General features: G+C 41.5%; 1 protein-coding gene across 8 annotated transcripts in view; it reads left to right on the top strand.

Annotated features, from left to right (window-relative positions):
* The window catches only part of ARMC9 (armadillo repeat containing 9), a 72185-nt gene extending 53238 nt beyond the window's left edge, over nucleotides 1–18947 (top strand). For 5 of the 8 annotated variants that reach the window (XM_030028270.2, XM_030028274.2, XM_030028272.2 and 2 more), the window contains 4 exons: nucleotides 3549–3673; nucleotides 7143–7275; nucleotides 11911–12083; nucleotides 15463–18947. In XM_030028270.2, coding sequence (XP_029884130.1) covers nucleotides 3549–3673; nucleotides 7143–7275; nucleotides 11911–12083; nucleotides 15463–15485 — 454 coding nt within the window. In that variant the 3' untranslated portion in view covers nucleotides 15486–18947. The remainder of the gene's footprint in view (nucleotides 1–3548; nucleotides 3674–7142; nucleotides 7276–11910; nucleotides 12084–15462) is intronic. The other 3 variants (XM_041126779.1, XM_041126780.1, XM_041126781.1) reach the window with 3 other exon arrangements.
* The last annotated feature ends 365 nt before the right edge of the window (nucleotides 18948–19312 follow it).

The following is a 19312-nucleotide window of genomic DNA, read 5'->3' as shown; positions in this document are numbered from 1 at the left end:
GTCCTGACTGAGGAAGTAAAATACCAATGAGATCTCAAATTTAAATGGTTGTTTACTTTTAGTTGCATACAGTTTTGGATTTGATCAAATCCAGGTAGCTGCGATACAGGCAGCAGTTTATTATGAGGATTTAATGTTTTCATTTCTGTAGAAACTTAAGCTGAGACACTACAAGTCACTCTAACAAAGTATAGATAATAGTACTCGAAAGTCACACTATTGGTATAGCTAAGTACATTAAAATGAATGGGTAACCTGAAATACAACAGTGTAATGAAGTTGGAATGTAAAGGTGGTTCTTAGAAGAATGTATCAGTCCTGAAGTCTGAAGACTGTCCTGTGTCATCCCCCCTGCCACTCTTTGCTTTCATGTTCATATTTTCTATTTCTTAAAATACAATTCTTCCCCATTTTAGTGTGGAAGATCCATACAGAAGACAGTGGGGATTGATTTAGGCTATAGTTACACAGGTGTAGTTGAATCTGATCGAAGCCTACTGTTTTAGATAGGGAGTGGTTGCAGCTTTATCTTGCCCATATTTATTCCCCCCCACTATCTTGTGCTGGTATTAGCACTCATACAAGCAGGTGATCTGACTGGGAGCCCTCCTGAGTCATCCAAATATGTCTTTTTGTCAGCTGTGCCATTCATATGGGATTATATTGATTATGTTACCAGGGCCTTAGAATGGACAAGTGTAACATACCAGATCTGGGCATCGAAAAAGCCCTGGAAGACATTTCTTTTTTTTTTTTTTAAAAAAAGCAAGATGAATGAAACACACACTTCCAAAGCAGAAAAAGAACCTTTGGCTATCCCAAGGCAGCATTTGTCTTGTACAGTCTTGATTTTTCTTCTGAGTACTAGCCTGGGAAAAATGGCATCTGTTTGAGCATGTCACCTACTTCTTCTGCCTGCTGTAGCCTGAATGCAGATTTGGAGTTTTTACTTTGTGTCCTTTCTCACAGTGGTCAACTCTTTCACCATCATAAGTGTCCATAGCTTTTGCAAGCCCTCTCCCTATATATTAAATGTGTGTGTGTAAGAAGAAAACAGCAACTAATTAATATAAGCTCATATTAGTAGCATAGTTGATTATCTAATCATTTTCCTGCAGTCCTCCAAAAGAACTTCAGGCCTTAAAAATCTAAACTGGCTAATACATCACCAAATATACAGTGCCACTTTACTGTGGGGTCAGTGTTACCGAGTTCAAGGCCCCACTTTCCCTGCACAGTATGTTGCCCATGGTGGGCTGGGAGACCTGGACTGATTCTGTGGAATTGGCTGTTAGGGTAGCCTTACAGCCTATTTAGAAAGTATTTTTCAGAAATAAATCTTAGTTACCAGTGGAGTGTCTAAGCATTACGTTCCTGCTTTATAAGTGGAGAGAAAAACAAACTTGTGAAAATGAAGTGACTTTCCTATGGGAAGTCAGAAAAACAGTGGCAAACCCGGGGGAGTGGCTTTTATTTCCTGGTGCCATGTAGTGCGCTGCAATTTATGCATCAGAAATAATCTCTAAGTGATTGCGTGCCTCTTCTTTACCACCATCTACCCAGGCAGTATGTTTACTTAACAGTATCCCAGGATACCGGAGTGATGCTAGTCCTATATTTTCAAAACTTGAATCTCCTTATGAATAGCTGTGCAGCTCATGCCTGCACAAGACGGCTTCAGGTCACTGCTGGATACAAATTAAAAACACCTTTCTACCATACTGGTTCTGGTAGCTTTGGGTCTAAGAGAAGTGTTAGTTTGATGGTGTGAAGCAGTCTTTACAGATTGCCTCACTGTGCAAACTAGGGAGGAAAAATGTAAACAGCAGTATGGTGAAAATATGTGAAAATTAATTTCCCTCCTGCTCTGGCGAAATGGTAGAAATAATATGAGTGTTTGGTGCTCCCATGTTTTAAGCAGGAAGAATGAGATACCACCCTGAATGACAAGTTTGTACTTTATATCTAACTAATTTGTGTGCAAGACAACTGTAAATAGATGAAGACATTCTTGAACCAGATTTTACAACAGAAAAGGACAAGCTTTGATGGCTTTTATGCTATTCTGATTTTAGTATGAATTAATTTACTAAATTGAGGAAATAGTCTCTCAGGAAGCCTTGCAAGAAGATGACAATAAAAGTGACCAAATCTTAGCTGCCTTAATTTGAAAGCAATAGCTGAACTGGATTAATTTCATATTTTAAATAATAATTTAAGTGGCTTGTGTTTGTATCAGATGAAATGGCATGAAAAATGTCAGACTTTTAGCCTCGTATGCAGCTTGTCTACTCACCAACAGTCCAGAACAGTTGATCTGAATTATCTTAAGTTTTGGATTCAGCAGAGTAGTTAAACTACATTAAACATTTGTGTAAATTCTTGCATTCAGAGTTGAAGTGAATACATCTTGTTTGAAGTTCTTCACGTGAGACTTGATGTAACATATTCCATTTTAAAAACATTGTGAAAGAGGAAGCATGATGGAGATACTGTAACGTATCTCTGTGAGTTGTTGGTTCATACCCCCAAAAGTGGGGGGCGGACATATTTCTAGTGCTGAATAGAAGTATTCACACAGAACATTAATGCAGAATAGCCACTGCACATGTAGCAGCTATTCCATGCTAATTTTTCTATGACTTCCCAGTGCAGACAAGGCTCTAGTTACTTCAGAGGAATTGTCATGGGATCCTATATGGACAAGCTCTTGCTGTTTGGAGCTGAGGGAGCCAGGAAATACTGGAAGCTGCCTTTTCCCTCCCCCCTCCCCCCGCCCCTTCCTCTTTAAAGACTCACTGGCTGAGATCGCTCAAGGGGGACTGAACTACTTAATATTCTGCTAGCTGTTTCCTTAGAAACTGATTTAGCTGTGAAATCATTAACTGCCTCCTTGGAATGCATCCTTTCTAACTACAAATATAGTCTAGTTACCTTAACCTGATATTGGGCAGGGAAACTTTCTGTGTCTGCCAACTTCTTTTCACACACTTTTCACACCCCTCTTGCTTCTGCTGTGTTTTATTGCTTATTACTAAGCAATCTTGTCCCTGTTCTGTCCTTCAGCTACTTCAGTTTCTCACTGATCCACCTCACTGGGAAATCAACAGTTCTACTTCTTATCTACTTTGTTTTAAGTCTGTATTGCATATTGGTCTGCAAAGTGAAATCCTTGTAATATTCAGGAGCAAATCTTAAATCCTTGAAAAAGCTAAGTATTGAAGACCTCTCAGGCCCACTGCTACAGTCTTTTTCTTTAAGTGTCCTGCTGGTATTTTAGATCTTCAGACTGCAAGGAGTTACAGTTTCCTTTCCTCAGCTCTTTTATTGCAGTAGGAAAAAAAAATGTTAAATTTCAACTATATCTAACATCAGCTGTTTTAGAGGAGCTACAGTCATGCAGTTAAATTATGTCCTTAGCACTAAATATAAAATAATTTCAGTATCTTCTATGTCACTGCAGGCAATTAGAAGAAACTAGAATTTACTCTCATGCAACTTTTTATACTGCAAGAATTCATCGCTCCATATTCTCCTTTCTCCTCCAGGCCAGAAAACGATACCAGTTCTTGTCATGATAGGGATGAGAAGCTGCAGTCTCTTCCAAGTGGTCATCCTCCCATTTGTGGTGGGAGCAGGTCCAGCATTTCTGACCTCTGCACTTCCCCTTCATGTAAGCATATTCTGTGAATGCTATTGTTAAATGTTGCTGTATTTCTTGACTGGGGCGGGTGTTGGGGGCCTAGCTTGTGTGTTGTAGATTGTTTATTTTTTTTAAATGCAGCCTTGGAACTGGCCCTCCGTTTGCAGACCCTGGGGCAGGCTGCAAGACCTTGGGGCACACAGTTGGATTTTGGCTTAAGCCAAATGAATGGCTACAGAAGGTAATGTGCGGTCAGCAGAGGCCAATGGTCTCACTTGCCTCACTCCATCTTGCTTCCTGTGGAAGCGTCAAGGATCATACCCAGGGTTTCCAATGTGTACTGTTATTTCACTCCGCGATGTCCTCTGCCTAGGGAAAGAGCTGCAGCCCAGAGACAGCGCACTTCCCAACAGGCAAAGCCCCTTACTTGATCAAATATACCCTTGTTTGGATCTAAATGAATCACTGTCTGCTGGCACCTGCAGGCTCTGTTGGCTAGACCTCTCTATTAAAGTTGAAGGCAGCTGCAGTTATCTGCTTAGATTTGCAACTACATTCAAACCATAAAAGGTTGTGGAGGATGGGAAGCCCTGTGCTGTATAGCTACATTGTGGGTAACGCTGCTAAAGATTCTGTCCTTGCAACTTAAACTGAAATGAATGCAAACTCAGCTGGACCTGAGAGCTCAGAAACATGTGATGGAATTTAAAAGGTTGTAGGCTTCTGAAATACTTTCTTTCTGAACTTGTGATATCCACAGGATCATGGAACTTCAGATGTGGGAGTTTCAACCTTCTTGCAGGGATTCATTAACATTTCCAATTAGGGATTTAAGGCAAAATGTTCTGCAGTCTTAGATAAAGGATCTTGCAGCATATCCGGTACAGAATTATTAATAAGTTCAGACAGAGCATGCCTTTACTTTGCTGAAAAATATGCTTTGAAGCAGTAAAGGAATAGCATACTTTTTACTCTCTCTTCTATTTTTTTAAATTTCCTAGAGGAAATGAAAAGGATTCTGAGAAAAGTAACCAAGGTCTTGCAGACAGGAATTTGCTTGCGTAATGCCTAGAGCTGATAAATATGACATGCTGAATGAAAGCCGTATAATAGAAGCAGATGAAGCTCCTGTTCAAGATGGGCACTTGGGTTCTTGCTGTTGTGTAGGAATGAGAACTGCTGTCCTCAAGCCTCGCTTTGCGCAGTAGCACCTTGAGTATAGGCTGAGCCCTTTCTGCAGGGACGTTAGCTGGCCAGAGGCAGCAACTCAGAACAACAGAGGTTGTAAACAAATCAAAGGCATACTGACTTGACAGTTTTCCTATATAGAAATAAAAAAATGGAGTTTTACATACTCATGCTTCGTAAAGGAAACAAAGCCAAGCAGGTATCAAAGGTATTCCTATTTGCTGTTTTAAAGTGTAATTGGTTGCAATTTCTAAGGCATTATGCAGCCACCAGGAGCCCAGCAGGCTTTCTGAACCACATTTTGATAATGTCTTGCCAGTCAAGTGCTTTCACTCACCTCTCAGTTTTTCTGTGCTGCTGATGCTGTCTGACAGTTTGCTTGTAGAGATTTGTGGGGAGGTTTAAACAAGGAGCCTGAGTAAGTCAGCAAAGTAAATGTTCATTTTTGATGGAAAATATTGATTTAAAGCCTTCATGCTGAAGAAATTTCTGCCAACTTTAATGTTTCAGATTGTCAGAACTTTGCTTGTAGCCTCTGTCTAAAACAGTTCATTAGCTGTTTTCAGTCAAAATTAAATGCAGGTGGATACTAATAAGACTACTAGTTTATACTCTTTTCTTGTAGAAAAATCTTGGATGTCAGAGCGTATTTGAAGTTTATAAGCATTATATATGTAAAAAGACATAGAATTTTTGTGTGTGGCAGAGACAATTCTTCCTAGCACTAACCTAGGCTATAAAACAACACTGAGCTACTTGAAGGATTGCCAGAGGTTTGTTTCAGGTTTTTGCAAGTAGCCAGTGAAATACATGCTTGTCTTTCTTACCTTTTGGGATTTAGAAATGAGGAGAAGAGGAGAAGAGGAAAGAGAGACTGCACTGCTAGATCCCCTGGTAGTTCATGTCAGTGACGGGACTTTCATTCTGTATAATAATTCGATTGTGTCTTTGGATATCCCCTGTTTTCCAAAAGGCAGTGGGATTTGTAATTTTAAATTGGAAAGGCTTTAATTTAAGACAATGGAAAATAAGCGCCTTCTCTTCTAGTGCCTTCTAAGATACGACAGAGAACAGTACATAACAGAAAGGTGTAAAAATAATTGTACTGCTTCTAGAGACTCTCATCATGCCCTGCCAAACATCTTTGCTGTGAAATAAATATACAGTTTATTGAGTTCTGATCTGGGTCTGATGGTCATTGTGCAGTACCAGGAACCTGCTCATTTCAGAATAAGTTTTCCAGCATCGCATGAATACTTTCGGATTCAGAGTTTCCTGCAGTCAAGTCATGAAAGGAACAGTAAGCGACCAAGAGTGAAAAAACAGTTAGAATAAAAGCTTCATGTGAACAGTTAGTATCGTCCAGGTCATATCTCATGGAAACTAAGTTTAGCCTCAGGAAACCTTGATCCTCTTTTGTTTTCTAAAAATGAGAGCAGTTCTTAATGTCCTCCATGCCTGGATATATTCAGCTGTTCTTGAGTTGGTCTGGTTTTGTCTGGGTCCATCCTCCCTTTTTATCACTTTGGTAAAGAATTGATAATTCTGGCTTTCTTTTCTTTTTTGTCTCCTGTGAGCAGAAAACTTGTGGACTAAAGATGAACCCTGGTCATCTTACTACACTTATTATGCTGAATGTCAGACAGAATATGTGCTGGGCAGCCAAATGTTTGTCTGAAAGTGACCTGATCTGCATCCATATCAGCATGTGAGAGCAAATTAGGATGGCAACCTGTCCTGAGCATGGGAGGAATGGAGCTAGGGATTTTCCCTAAATTTTTATTAATCTTGCACATCTTGGTAGCCTTGTGTCTCTTGGCAAACTGACTGTCCTTCCCTTCTCCATTAGTGCAAGGGAGAAAGTGAGGTATATTGAACTAATGTAACAGACCTGAAGTGTGACAGAAGTGTAAAACACTGGTTTTTGTCTGCAGTGACTGCCTGTTACTATGGATATGTACAGACAACTGCAAGTGTTTGCATTCATGTGGCTTTAATGAGATATTGGTCGTTAGCCGATATATGTTAACTGACGGTCTGGATGCTCCTAGGCCATTGCAAATGCAGAGTGTAGCTGCTTTGAAAATGATCCAAGCATGTTTTACTTTCCAATTGCAAAGGGCTGGAAGTATGCATGCTTGGAGTTGGCTTGGCTCAGCTGATGAGCTGTAATGCAGTCTGCCATGCTAACTCAGTAGCCTGCCATTATCTCAAGGTCTCCTTCGTACAGCAGGAAATGTGACCTGATTGTGTTTCTAGTAAAATTGTAGAGAGTCAACTCCTCACTGAACTGTGTTTCTTTTTCAAATAGCCGTTGAAATGAAGTCATCTAAAGTATTCTCATCAGGCCATAGAATGGACCGAAGCATCCCAGCTGGTGACAATATCTTGGTTTCCCGATCTACTGACTTCACCCAGGACAAAGTAAATGGGCAATTCCATAGGTATGATTTATCCAGAGGAGTATCTAAAAGTGCAAGAGGAGTCTGAGGGGACTTACCAGCTAGTTCCATGCTGCTGTAAAGACAATCTGTGAAGTCATTTGATGTATGATGTAGTCTGGTCTGAGACAGCTGTGGTGGTGCTTGCCAAACAAAATACCCTTAGCTGTGCCAGAGGCAGCAGTTCAATTTCTAAGCATCTGGTCCAGAATGGGAGAAATCTCAGGCAAGACATTATTAATGAACTTCACATGTACGCACAACACAGTCTTCTGCAAATAAAACTTCCTCATTGCTTCCTTAGATGACTTGACTCTAACCCATGAAAAATCATGTATTAGTAAAGAAATAGGTAGGACTGTGGGAACGGGGCAGGAATTAACTTGCAGAAGGAAGAAAAATTAAGCATTTAAGTAGATTCAGAGTGTTTAAACATGCTGAGCTGCTAGCGCTGCTGACAAGAGTCCCTGATTTATCCACTAGATGGGTATAGCAAGGGAGGCAGTATTATGAGTTCTCCCAACAATGGGTTTCAACTCTTCCTTGAAACAATTTCTCTTAAAAGAAGATGAAAGATCTTGCTCTCCTCCTGTTCGTACCTTGAGCCCTCTGTGAAGCCTTTGTCGTATGTAGGACTGTGATGTTATATCTTGGATGAGAACTAGGAATTCATTAGCAATTGGACCAAGGTTTAGCAAAGTTTTTCAGGGCCCGCATGTGTCCTTCAGACATTAACAGCTTTTTCCTATAACTAATTTGATTGGGCCAAGTTTTAAACAGTGAGTGTAGAGAAATTTTAAAAGCAAGTACATTCCAGAAGTAAAACACAGAATGGGTGGAGATGTATTAAAGGAAAGGTTTTACCAACTCTTTACGGATCTGATTTTTCAGAAGTGCTTAGTTATTTGTGTCAGTTAAAGCTCTAGCACTTCTGAAAACTGGACTCTGTGCTTAGAGCTTTGTTTCCTTCTGGCCTACAGATGCTTGTGTGCAGTTTGGGGTTTTGGGGGGTGGGGTGGGGTGGGGGTTTGGTTTGTTGGTTTGGTTTTTTTTGTTTTTTGGGGTTTTTTTTTGTTTCCCCCAGTTATGCTGTTTCCATGGTGAGATCTGAGAAATTACATATTGTCAACAAATTATCACTGGTTAACAGCTGAAGTGCTTAGTAGTCATACCCCTATCCCAGCATTACTGGTTTTATTTCTGTTGTCTGTCCTAACAGTAGCTAAGCACATACTACAAATACAAATAGACCATGCAAATTTTATGGCCAAATTGCTTGCTTTGTGATGGAGAGAGAGATTATTTTTCAGGCTTTGGCTTGCAAGAAGCAAGCCAAATTGGCAGCATCTTTCCCCCCCAGCTTGGTGAGAGGCTTTGCTTCTCTACAGTCATAATCTATTATTAAAAAGACATGTCCCCAGTAATCTTTAATTTTTCTTCATAAATGTATGTCTAAATCTCAGTAATAGGTGGATCTGTAACTGAAGGCACAGGTGCAGTATCTTGCAGAAGAAGATAATATCTTTTCATTGCGTGCTTCCTTAGCACGCATACAGTAATTTGTATTTACAAATGCAGCCTCGAGTTACAGATATAGGAATGTAGCCATTCACAGTCCAAGCGAATACAGGGTTTCCTGTGTCAAGGGTCTTTTGTTAATATGTTGGTGTTGCAACAGCTAGACCTGACCTTTTCATTCTTTCGTTCTTGGAAGCATACTTTAATTTGTTTGCAAAACAAACAGAGCAAATAAATTGCTGCTTTGGTCATAGTTTTGACCATTGTAAGGTAAGAGATGTCTCCTTCCTGCTAGGCAAATACCAAGACCTTCCTAGAAGAGGCATGTATGAGAAAGAGGGCTGAGTTGTGGTGATGAAGCGGTCACTGCTATTTCCCCTCTTCCTTAGCAGTATAAATTGGGAATTTAACCGCACAGAGATCAGTGAAATTATGCTAAATTAGTCTGAGAGAAGAATGAAGCCCTAGTAGTGATACGTCTATTGCAGTTGTTTTATTTCCACAGGAACAAATGATTGTTCTAGCTGATGCATGTCAGACTGGCAGCTGGCCCTGCATTGGTGTTCCCTGCTGCATTTTGATCATGTAAGAATATAGATCTGTTGTGCTTTTTAGCTAATCAAGGATAAATTTGTAACAGGCTTGAATTTACAATTGTGGCTGCCTGAAAAAGCCCTTATTTTTTTATTGTGACTATGTCTAGTATCATTATAATAAAGAGCTTAAACTCTGCAGGGCCTTCTTAGGTCTCTAATGGTCTTGCTTTTCTGATAATCTGATAAAAATGGCCAAAAGTCCAAGTGTATTTCTCATGGAGAAAATGGTCTAACTCATCTTTGTATGTTCCAGTCCTGTCATGTCTCCTGGTTGATTATTCAGATCCCAGTGTCAGTCTGTTGTGCACATTTTTATAAACAATTATTTCCATTTTTGCAAGTAAACAGTATTCTTTCTTCTCAGTGCAAATCTAGGTTTCTGTGCGAGTTTGTTGTGGGTTTGGTTTTTTGTTTGTTTGGTTTTGTTTTTTTTTTCCCAGCACTTGCTCTCAAATTACCACCCCTTGTCATAAATGACTCCTTTACCAAATACTACAGAACATTTTCCCACAGTAGATTTTGCTGCTTCTTTCTTCATCACATCAAGTTCCAAAGGATGCCAAATAGCAGTTTGCTGTGTTATTCTGAGGGTTAATTATTTTCTGTTGATCTTGGCCTATTTATTGATGTAGTAAAAGATGAGGTGGTTCTGTGACCACCTGGGCACATGGAGACCGAGACCTGCTCTGCATCCTGCATCCAGCAGGGCTTTTTTAACTTTACAGTGTTTTCTACCAGCTTATTTCATATAATCCTTTCCTGAAGAGTTTGCAAAGATGTGAATCATCCTGTGTGACCACTGTGTATGTCTCTCTTTGGTAAAGTATAGTGACTCTGGTTGCATTACTTTGCCTTGTCTCCAAAGTGCTCATAGTCTGGCTGCCTAGGTTACTGCAGTGAAACTCTGTGAAGATTGTTGATGGCTATAAAAACGCTTTTTAGTGTATGGGCATACAGATCCAGGGTTTTGTTATCTATTGCTGAGTAAGGAAAAAGAAAAGCTCCTTTATGGCTCAAAAACTGCTGTGAGGCTGTTGGATCTTCCTTTTTTATCTACATTAGCATATCATAGTACACGTAAGATTACCACGGAGAGCACTAGTGAATTGAAAACCCAGCTCTTGAACCAAAGTGAATAAAATTACAAAAAAGCAGTAACAATGAGACTATTTTATGGAGATAGATTTTTAAATATGTCTCTGGTCCACGGCTTGGGGTTTTATCTAGCCAATCTTACTTTTCTGGTTTTGTTTTGCTAGTATGGTTCTGCTGCCACCTCGTCCTTTGAAATAAGACAAGCATAATACTTGTAATAGTCAGAGGTAGGTAGAATGTTGCAGAGAGGGCTCTTAGCAGACCAGTTGGCACGTCTCTGTCCTTAATAGTTAGCATATACATATGCAAAATACAGACAATTAATGCTATTTAAAATACAAAAGAAACACTTGCTCAAATCTCCCTGCAAGGTGAAGCAGGGGTATGGAAGGGCTAATCAGCACTGACTCCGCAGCATTGCCAGGGGAGGAGGAGAGATTAAATGTCTTGAAAATCCTCCTAATCACCCTTTCTGATGGTCACAAAGGGTTCTTTTGATGGAGGTAATAACACGGGGACTTTCCATTTTAATCGCCTGTCTTTAGATGGCACCTTTTTCGATCTCCTGCCTCTGGCTCTGATTTTACTTCCTTTTTTAAATATGATGAGCTTTTTCATGTAGCTCCTTTTAAGAGAAAATTGACTCACCAGAGCAAACATGAATATAGATTCAGAATTATTTTAGAGACTTGCTATTTCCTGGTAGCTTCCATTTTTGTACCTGGGAAGGAATATATTGGTGCTGGGGGCAGGGAAGGACAGTGTATCCTCACAGAGTCATGGACTAAATTTTAAAGAATGGTATTCTTGCAGCACATGCAGACTGTGAAATAGCAGCAGCTGTTTTATGTTCTCAGTGCGAACAAGGAACCTGTGTGCTTAGGGAATTTATTTCATAGATGCCATCACAGCTTTCTGCTCTTTTGACAAAGCCTTCAGGGAGTTCTACAACTCTTACTGCAGCTGGGAGCCAGGGAGGCTGCCTGTGTCTGCCAAGATTGTGACCTATACCTGGGAGAAGTATTAGTGTCTGTGCCCTAAAAGGATGTATTCCTGTGCTGGAGCATATCTATATGGTTTTTGCACCTCAGATTGAGTCTGTGTGTGTGATAAACACAATGGAAAACAGGCTAAAGATCTATTACTTGTTTGCAGTGGACTTAACTGTACCTGTTCAATCCTGTTGTCCAAAGAACCAGGTTTGAGTAGGATAGACAGGTCAATAGAGCCAGGTTTAGAGGCTGTGCAGTGAGTACATGCCCCAGGGCAGCACCTGTGGTGCCATGTTCCTTTCCATTTGCAGTCTCCCTGAATTTTGAACGGTCTGTCATGCTGTCACAGCACGTACTGCAGGTTTCACTTGGTTGCAGACTTACTATGCATACATATTTCTCCATACATTGCTAACCCTTTCCATCTCCTCCAACAGCGAGTTTCCCTCAGCTTTCACCAGCAAACCTAAGATCCCTCGCACTCCTGAAGTGCAGAGTGCCAGCCCTAGAAAGGGAAAGGTCCCAGCCATTGCCCCTCAGTTCTCTCAGTCTGGACCCCAACAAACAAGCCGTCCCAGCTCCTCAGGATCATCCACAAGGAGCAGACAGAGTAAGTGGAAAAAGTCATCATTCTATTTGTCAGTCCTTGGGGTGGGAAAGGAAGGGAGCACTGTAGGAGCTCTCCAGGAATGAAGTTGTATTTTACAAATGTGCCAGGAGTATATGACATTGTACTTGTCATCTGCAGGATGTACAACCATGTAATTATATCCTGCTGAACACTGCTCCTATATCCAGGCTGTCACGTGAGCAGTTGAGACATGCTTTTTCCTGTCTCTGGGTGGAGAAAAGTGGCCCAAATTCTCAGAAGTTTGGGGGGAAGCTTCTAGTCTCAGATTAGACTTGCTCTACATGTCCTTAGACTTTTTCCTTTTCTTTAGACACATGTTCACTCTGCTCTGTAACTTGTTTAATGTTCTTGAATTTGGATCCCTGGGTGTGTCTATACTGCAACTGCACATAGATCAGACGTCAGGCAGTTCAGAAGATGGGCTCAGGGCAGCCTAGCAAGCAGACAGCCAAATGTGTGCTGCTTGTGGCAGTCATCATCCTACTGGAGACTTGTATTTAAGAACCATATGGGTGTGTTGTTGCCTGAAGAAGTTTAAGCAGTACTAGTTTGCAGTGGGCTCAGAAGAGAGGAAGGCTGTGACTTGAGGTTGGAGGGAAAGGATGGATGCTTGCTTTGAGCCAGCCAACACAACCCAAATAAAGTGGGAATGTTAATCTCAGATGCTCACACAACAGTAAACACATGTATGGTGTGTAAGCTGTGGGGTTTGGGGGGGGGAGATGCATTCTTCGGTAATGAGTAAGCTTTTTCCCTGGAGTGTGGATAGGACTAGCTGGATTCAAATACACCCCTGGGTCCATCATCAATGAAAATGGCAGAAGCCATATGCTGTATATTCTTATTCCAAACATATAAGAAGTTTAGTGGTGATTATTTGATCATAATATAACATCAGCTCTATTCTTTAGCTGTAACTGTTATCTTTAAACATTTCACAAAAACATGGCAACTCATAATACTTTGCAAACCTTCCCGAGAAATTTGAGGTATGTCATTAGCTCCTCATTACAGGTACAGAAAATGAAAGGCAGAGAATTGAAGTAACCTAGTAAATCAGCAACAGAGCTGACTAAGACTTCCTAAGTCTTCAACATTGCTCGCTTATTGTCATTCCACACAGTTGCGTATGCAGGGAGATGGGGTGGTTTCATTCAGGGAGTACAGGTGAGGCAATGGAAGGGAATGTCCTTGGTGGTTAAGGGAGGTTTTGACCTAGAGAGTACTTGCTTGAACAGTCCTGTGCTTAAGTAATATTGCCAGCTCTTTCAGCTTTACTTTCGCTGCATGCCCTGTGTTTTACCTCTGACATCAGTAGTTCCTGTTTCCTGTGATAGGAGCACTGTTCTGTCCTGACTGAACACGGTGTTAACACCCGAGAGTCTGTCCCTGGTTCCTGTCTCGGTTCATTTACAAAAGCACTAGCCCATTGAAAAGGAGAAGGTCTGCTGAAGAAGGGAAAAGCATAGCACGTGCACACACGCAAAAACTCCTCCGCATGTTCTACTTTCTCCAGGGCAGCTTTACACTCCTGGGTGCCTGTGTTCTATGAAAGATGCAACATACATATGTTGCTCTTGTAGGGCTCTGGAGTAAGTTCCTTTTCTAGTGGCACAGTGTATAATGTATTTTATTTTGAAATTGCATTAAAGCAGAGTGTGATTAGAGTTCTACATCATCTTGGGTTTTTCTGTTGATTTAGTAGATGTAATTTGTAAGTCTAGACTCTTGGGCTCTTCTAACTTTTATTGGATAGGATTCATCTTACAATATACCTCTTACCTTTGCTGTGTCTGTGCATCCTAAGCTGAATGTATAGCAGGTATCACATCTTACTATGTGTCCATTTACCTTTTCTCCTGAGTTTTCTGCTGGGGTTCCAGGTAATTGTTTCCTATCTGTCCACATCTGTGCCATGACTTGGTGGCAGCAATTGAATATTAAACTCTTATCTTCCTGCTAAAAATAGCAAAGAAATTACTTTGCAAAGTCATCTTCCATTCACTCTGCGTATATGTATCCTGTGTTGTTGTCTGCTGTCACAGAGCACCTATTAGTTATTGTCCATCTTGCAGGGGCTTTCACACAGGTGTTTATGGTTGGGAAAAGTGAGAGGATCAGGACCACTTTTTTAAAGGACTAAAAAGGGCTTCAAGCACCTATGTCCAAACTTGAGGTTCTCAAAGGTAATCCCCAGCTGTTACTTAAAGGTGCAGGGAAGTCATCTGAAGCAGGTGAGCCCCTAATGTTTCCCTAGTAAAGCTCTGTGCTACTGTTCCTTTAATTTCCTAGCTGACTCATCTCTAAGTCAAAAATGGTATCAGATGTACAGATATCAGCAATCAGTAGATTTCAGGAGTTGCTGCCTCCCATTTGTCTGCGGCATAGGTATGTAGGTTTTTACATATCAAGAGACAGTGGAAAACTCTTTAGTTTGGGGATTTCTTGGTATTTCTGGAGAAATACAAGTTTTTATAGCTGATAGGCGTGATGAGAAAAAGATTAATTTCTGATTGTACTTACTTGATATGCTAACTTATTTTAGAGACACATTTTTAGCTTGTTATTAATATTTATTATAGGTGTATTTTCTGGAAATAAGTTGCTTTTACATAAACCTAGCTGAACTAGCTGGACTGCTCCTCTTGGAGCATGCAGTTTGTGGAATGCCTGAGGAATGTAGAGGAAGCACAGGTACTTAGTGCAGCTACAGGCCTGGGGCCAGATTCCTGCCTGAGATGTAGCCACTGCTGTTAACTGAGCCCTAAAGCTGTACCTTAAAGCAAAACCAAGCTCCTCCAAATAAAACCAGCCATGCTGGGATTTTCTGTGGATTCCACTTCCTAGCTGATACAGGGATGACACTGGCAGCACGGGTAGAACATAGGCTGGACCTCCAAATTTAGACTTTTTCAACTGTGCTTATGTGCTCCACGTGGACATGGTTGAATGGTTTTAATCTACCCTGTTCCTTACTGTGCCTCTGTTCCAAGCAACTCTGCATGAGCATGCTCAAGCTGTTTGCAGTGTACCAAGTTCTGCCTAGGACACAGTGGAGCTAGAGTAGTACAAAAATCTCTACCAGAAGAATGAGGAATGATTTTTGTCAGGAGTGCGACTGGGCCCTGGTGACTCCCCGCTCTTCCACAAGTTCTTTCAGTGTCCCCTGACAAGTGGTTGGCGTAAATACTTTCTGCATTTTTAAGTTGCAACATCAGTGGTTAAGGTGCCTTTGTGCATGTTCTTTGTGGTGTTTGTGTCACTTTACAGGTTGAACAAGTGTTGCCCTCAGGCAGCTCCTGTCTTATAATAAATCCTGCTTTCAGCTGACAGACCCTTTCTTGCTGTTTTTCTGCAGGCAGCCAGTCCTACAGGAAGTGAGAACAGTTCCTTTCCTCGAGAATCACCTGTCACATTGTTGAAGGACAGAGCCAGCTTCCTGTAATGAGCTTTATTTGCGACCTACTGAGAAGAGAGTGAGGCTATTGGCATTGCACGGTGTACACCTTGCATGATGATTCAGGGATTATCTGATGGGATGCATCTGTTGTCGTCTCTAAAGCTGCCTAAGACAAGGGCCTTGTTATTACAATTCGAGGTCTCAGCAGCAGCCCAGGACTGATATAGGAGATGGATATAGTCCCAATGTCTCTGATAGTTTACTCTAAAGTGACATTGCCACCTTGAGAGGAAACTCTTGCTCTCTGCCTTCTGTGTCAGAGTAAACACCCTTTGGAGATGGTATGTAGGGCTCAGCAAGGAGTCTGACCAAGCAACTGTCCTTTTTACATATTGCTTGCTGAACTAGCCTGCCACTTGCTTTTTTAAAATTATGCCTTTGTGAATGAGTTGGGAGATATCTGTGTTCAAAGGATCTGCACTAGGAGGGAAAATGTATGCCATATGTGCAGAGCCTTGCTGCCTGGAGCAGTCTTGTGTGGAGTGAGATCTGTGTTTGGCCACCAGAGACTGGAAAGAGAGTATTTCATCAGCTTCTGATTGACCTGTGGCAGTTGAAAAACACTGTGCCAGTGCCGAAGGCAGCATCCATGCTCACCTCTGAGGATCTGATCAGCATCCTTATCTGCAGCAATTACTCCTATTCCTTCTTTCCACTTTTTTTTCTTAATTCTACTGTTTAACATTTGTAGAATGAATAATCCATTTTTTCCCCTGGAATGAAGAACTTTGTTTCTTCATTCGTAGAAGAAACCATGAGAATGTGAATAGATCAGAAGCAACTTACTTTCTTTTTACGTGTGGCTGTGGACAATCTTCTTTGGTCTTTGTTGCTTTATGTTCTTCACTTCTGAGCAGTGACTGGTTTGTGCTGGTCTTCAATGGATATGAAGTGCTGACTAGGCAAGAGAGATCAGGAAGCCCTCCACTAAAAAAAACAGCAGTTAGTTCTGACAGTGAATTACGAAGCTAGTGCTGTTTATTGCTCTTTCTCTCAAAAGTAACAGTAATGAGGAAACACTAAAGTCTTCACTGAAGGTTGGCTTTTCAGTAACATCCCCTCATGTGACACAGCTGTTAGAACAACAGCAACAACTTTTCCAGAAATGCAGTTTACCTTGGAACTTGGCTGCTGCTGAGGCAGAAATGTACAAAAAGCAGGCAGTGTATCTGCCATAGGCAGACTTCAAAAGCAAATGCTTTAACAGGTACAAAAAGGGAGAAGGTAAGGCTTTTATTTTGGAGTTTCACCTTGAGAAACAAACAAGTGGAACACAGCCTAAAAGGTAAAGCAACTCCAGTAGTTACCCTACCTTCCCCTAGAGTAAAGAGTTGTAAAGCTACAAATCATTTCCATAGGACCAGAAAAAAGCTTTACGCTTCTACTGCGACCTTGAATTGTTCCTCTTGGTATGTGGTAGCAACTGAAGAACCAAGGCCATTTTCTTGCGTGATGTAGTTGCCATGAGACCCACCAAGATCAGTGACTCTGTGTCAGATGTTTGCAGAAAGGGCTCCCACACACAAGGTCGGGAAACCCCTTTGGGTAATAGACTTTAAATTGGAATCAGGATGCTTTGTAAGAGAAGACATCCCCCAGTTTAAAACCTAGTCATATTCATGTGGAAGTTACAATTTACTGCTCGGTAACTTCAGGATGTTTACAGGCCTAACATAAAGCAGGCGGAGTATGGGTGTTGCTTTAACTCCCAAACTACATAGGACGTAAAGTGATTATAGACACTTGATAGCCCCTGTTGCATAGACCTCCATGCTAGACAAAGAAATCACAGAAAATCTCTGACTTGTGCTTAGATTCATCTACCTCCTCTCAGAGTTGATAAACACAACACAATTAATGGAAAAATGTCCTCTGGTTCCCAAAAGGGCAGGAATGGAAAACAGCCATAAAAACTCACCTAGTGGTTTTCCAGGGTAGGCAGCTTTTCTTTTTCCTGTGTAATGCTATCTTTTTTCCAGCATGTAATATCAATGGCCAAGTTGTTAACACTGAAGTGCTAAGCACATTCATTTGCATATGCGGATAACAAAGAATGCTCCAGGAGTTGAGTTTTATGAGTTTTATTTATTTTACAGCAGTGCTGAGTTTCATGTTAGAGCAGATCTGATTGTCTGAGATGCAAAGCAGCTTTTGAGGTGTTGAGTGCAGACTTTTGGGGGGAGGGGGGTCTAGGGGGAACGACAACAACCCCAAAACCTCACTGGCTTTACCATTAGTTGAGGTCAAAACTGTATCACTCCTTACAAGTCAGCCGAAGGTGGTTGGTAGGTACAGCTACAACTGCCCCAGCAGATCAAGATTTGTGAAAAACAAAATGCATTTTGCAGAACTGGACCGAAAGGAACAAAATGAAGTTTATGTACTTGTGTGTTTGTTTCTTACTCGGGCCTATTGCAATGCAGAACTCTATGTGTACATTTTTTCCATGTTCAATTCTTAGATGTTTTGGAGTGTGAGTATAGTTTGAAAACTGAGACTATTTTTTTATATTAATGCTTGAGGAACCTCATTTTTCAAATACTTGAGAGAAGCTATGGGTATGCTTAGAAATAAATTATCAGCTGAGCAGTAATTTGAGAAGCTAATGAAGTAATGTGTCCTCCTTTTCTCTGTCTTGTTGACAAAAAGCCACTGTGATACCAGTCTGAAGGTTTTTAAGCTAATGAAAAATGTTGATTCTGCCTTTGTTAGTAGGAGTCCACTATTTGGGGTTGAAAGGTCCCTGGATAGAAGTCAGTAACACACACATAGCAAATTCTGCACCTTGCTCTTAAAGGTTGTTAGGGATTTTTTGTATATGCCATGTAGAGGCTGCTGCTAGATACAACACCACCCTGGTAAATTCGTAACGAGAGCAGTGGAAATTGCCTGCCTGAATGAGAGGGTATGATTGTACTTAAAAGTGGCTGTGATTTTTGTTTACAATAAGCTGTCACGACCCGGGCTGGACAGACCAGGGAGTCCTGTTGAATTCGGAATTCCCTTGGGCTAAATTAAGGTGAAACGACACCGAAGGATCAGTTAAACATTTTATTCATGGCAGAAGCAACCTGAACTTGGGAGGCATAACAGCAGGTGGCGGGGTTTCTCACAACAGGAATTGGCATGGAACTACCTCAGTAAACGGTGTAACCCGTGGTACCCATATACATCAATTCAGGGAATCGAATAAGGAGATCCCTCCCATTGCGTCAAGAGGTTCAGAACAGACCCCCTTGACTTCTAGGCTCCTCCTCAGAGAGGAGCCCAGGGGCGGCTGGATCTGGTCCTAGTCCCAGGCTTGGTCAACGGTTTTGTGTCTTAAAGGGATAAGGTGTAGGGATTATGGAAAAGGAAAGAGAAAGAGAGAGCAAGACAGGGAGAGAAAAAGGAAAAGACGAAGATGTCACCGGTCCTGGTTCTAGTCAGACGAGGGGTCTGGTTCCAGTGGGCTTGCGTGCCTGGGGCTTCAGTTTGTGCCGTTTTATCATCCTTGCCCCTCCTTCAGGTGGGCTCTCGAACTTATTAGGCTAATTAGGTGTCATGAGCAGTTTGTGAGCCTTCGGGTCGGTGGGCTTGGGGGTCCTTTGGGGAGTAACTTCCCCTTCCCTGCAGGCATGACCGTTGTTTGCTCTTTGGCCACGCACGGTGAGCGGCCCTGCTCAGCATAGCAGAACATAGCAAGCCCTCCCTGTCCTGGTGCTGATCTGTGCTGATTGGCTTCTTTTCACCTCTGGCTCCTTGCTAG

This window comes from Aquila chrysaetos, chromosome 10, assembly GCF_900496995.4.
Source record: "Aquila chrysaetos chrysaetos chromosome 10, bAquChr1.4, whole genome shotgun sequence".
Classification (NCBI taxonomy): Eukaryota; Metazoa; Chordata; class Aves; order Accipitriformes; family Accipitridae; genus Aquila; species Aquila chrysaetos.
The sequence above is the reverse complement of the archived record's forward strand: the minus strand, read 5'-3'. Positions and strand labels throughout refer to the sequence as shown.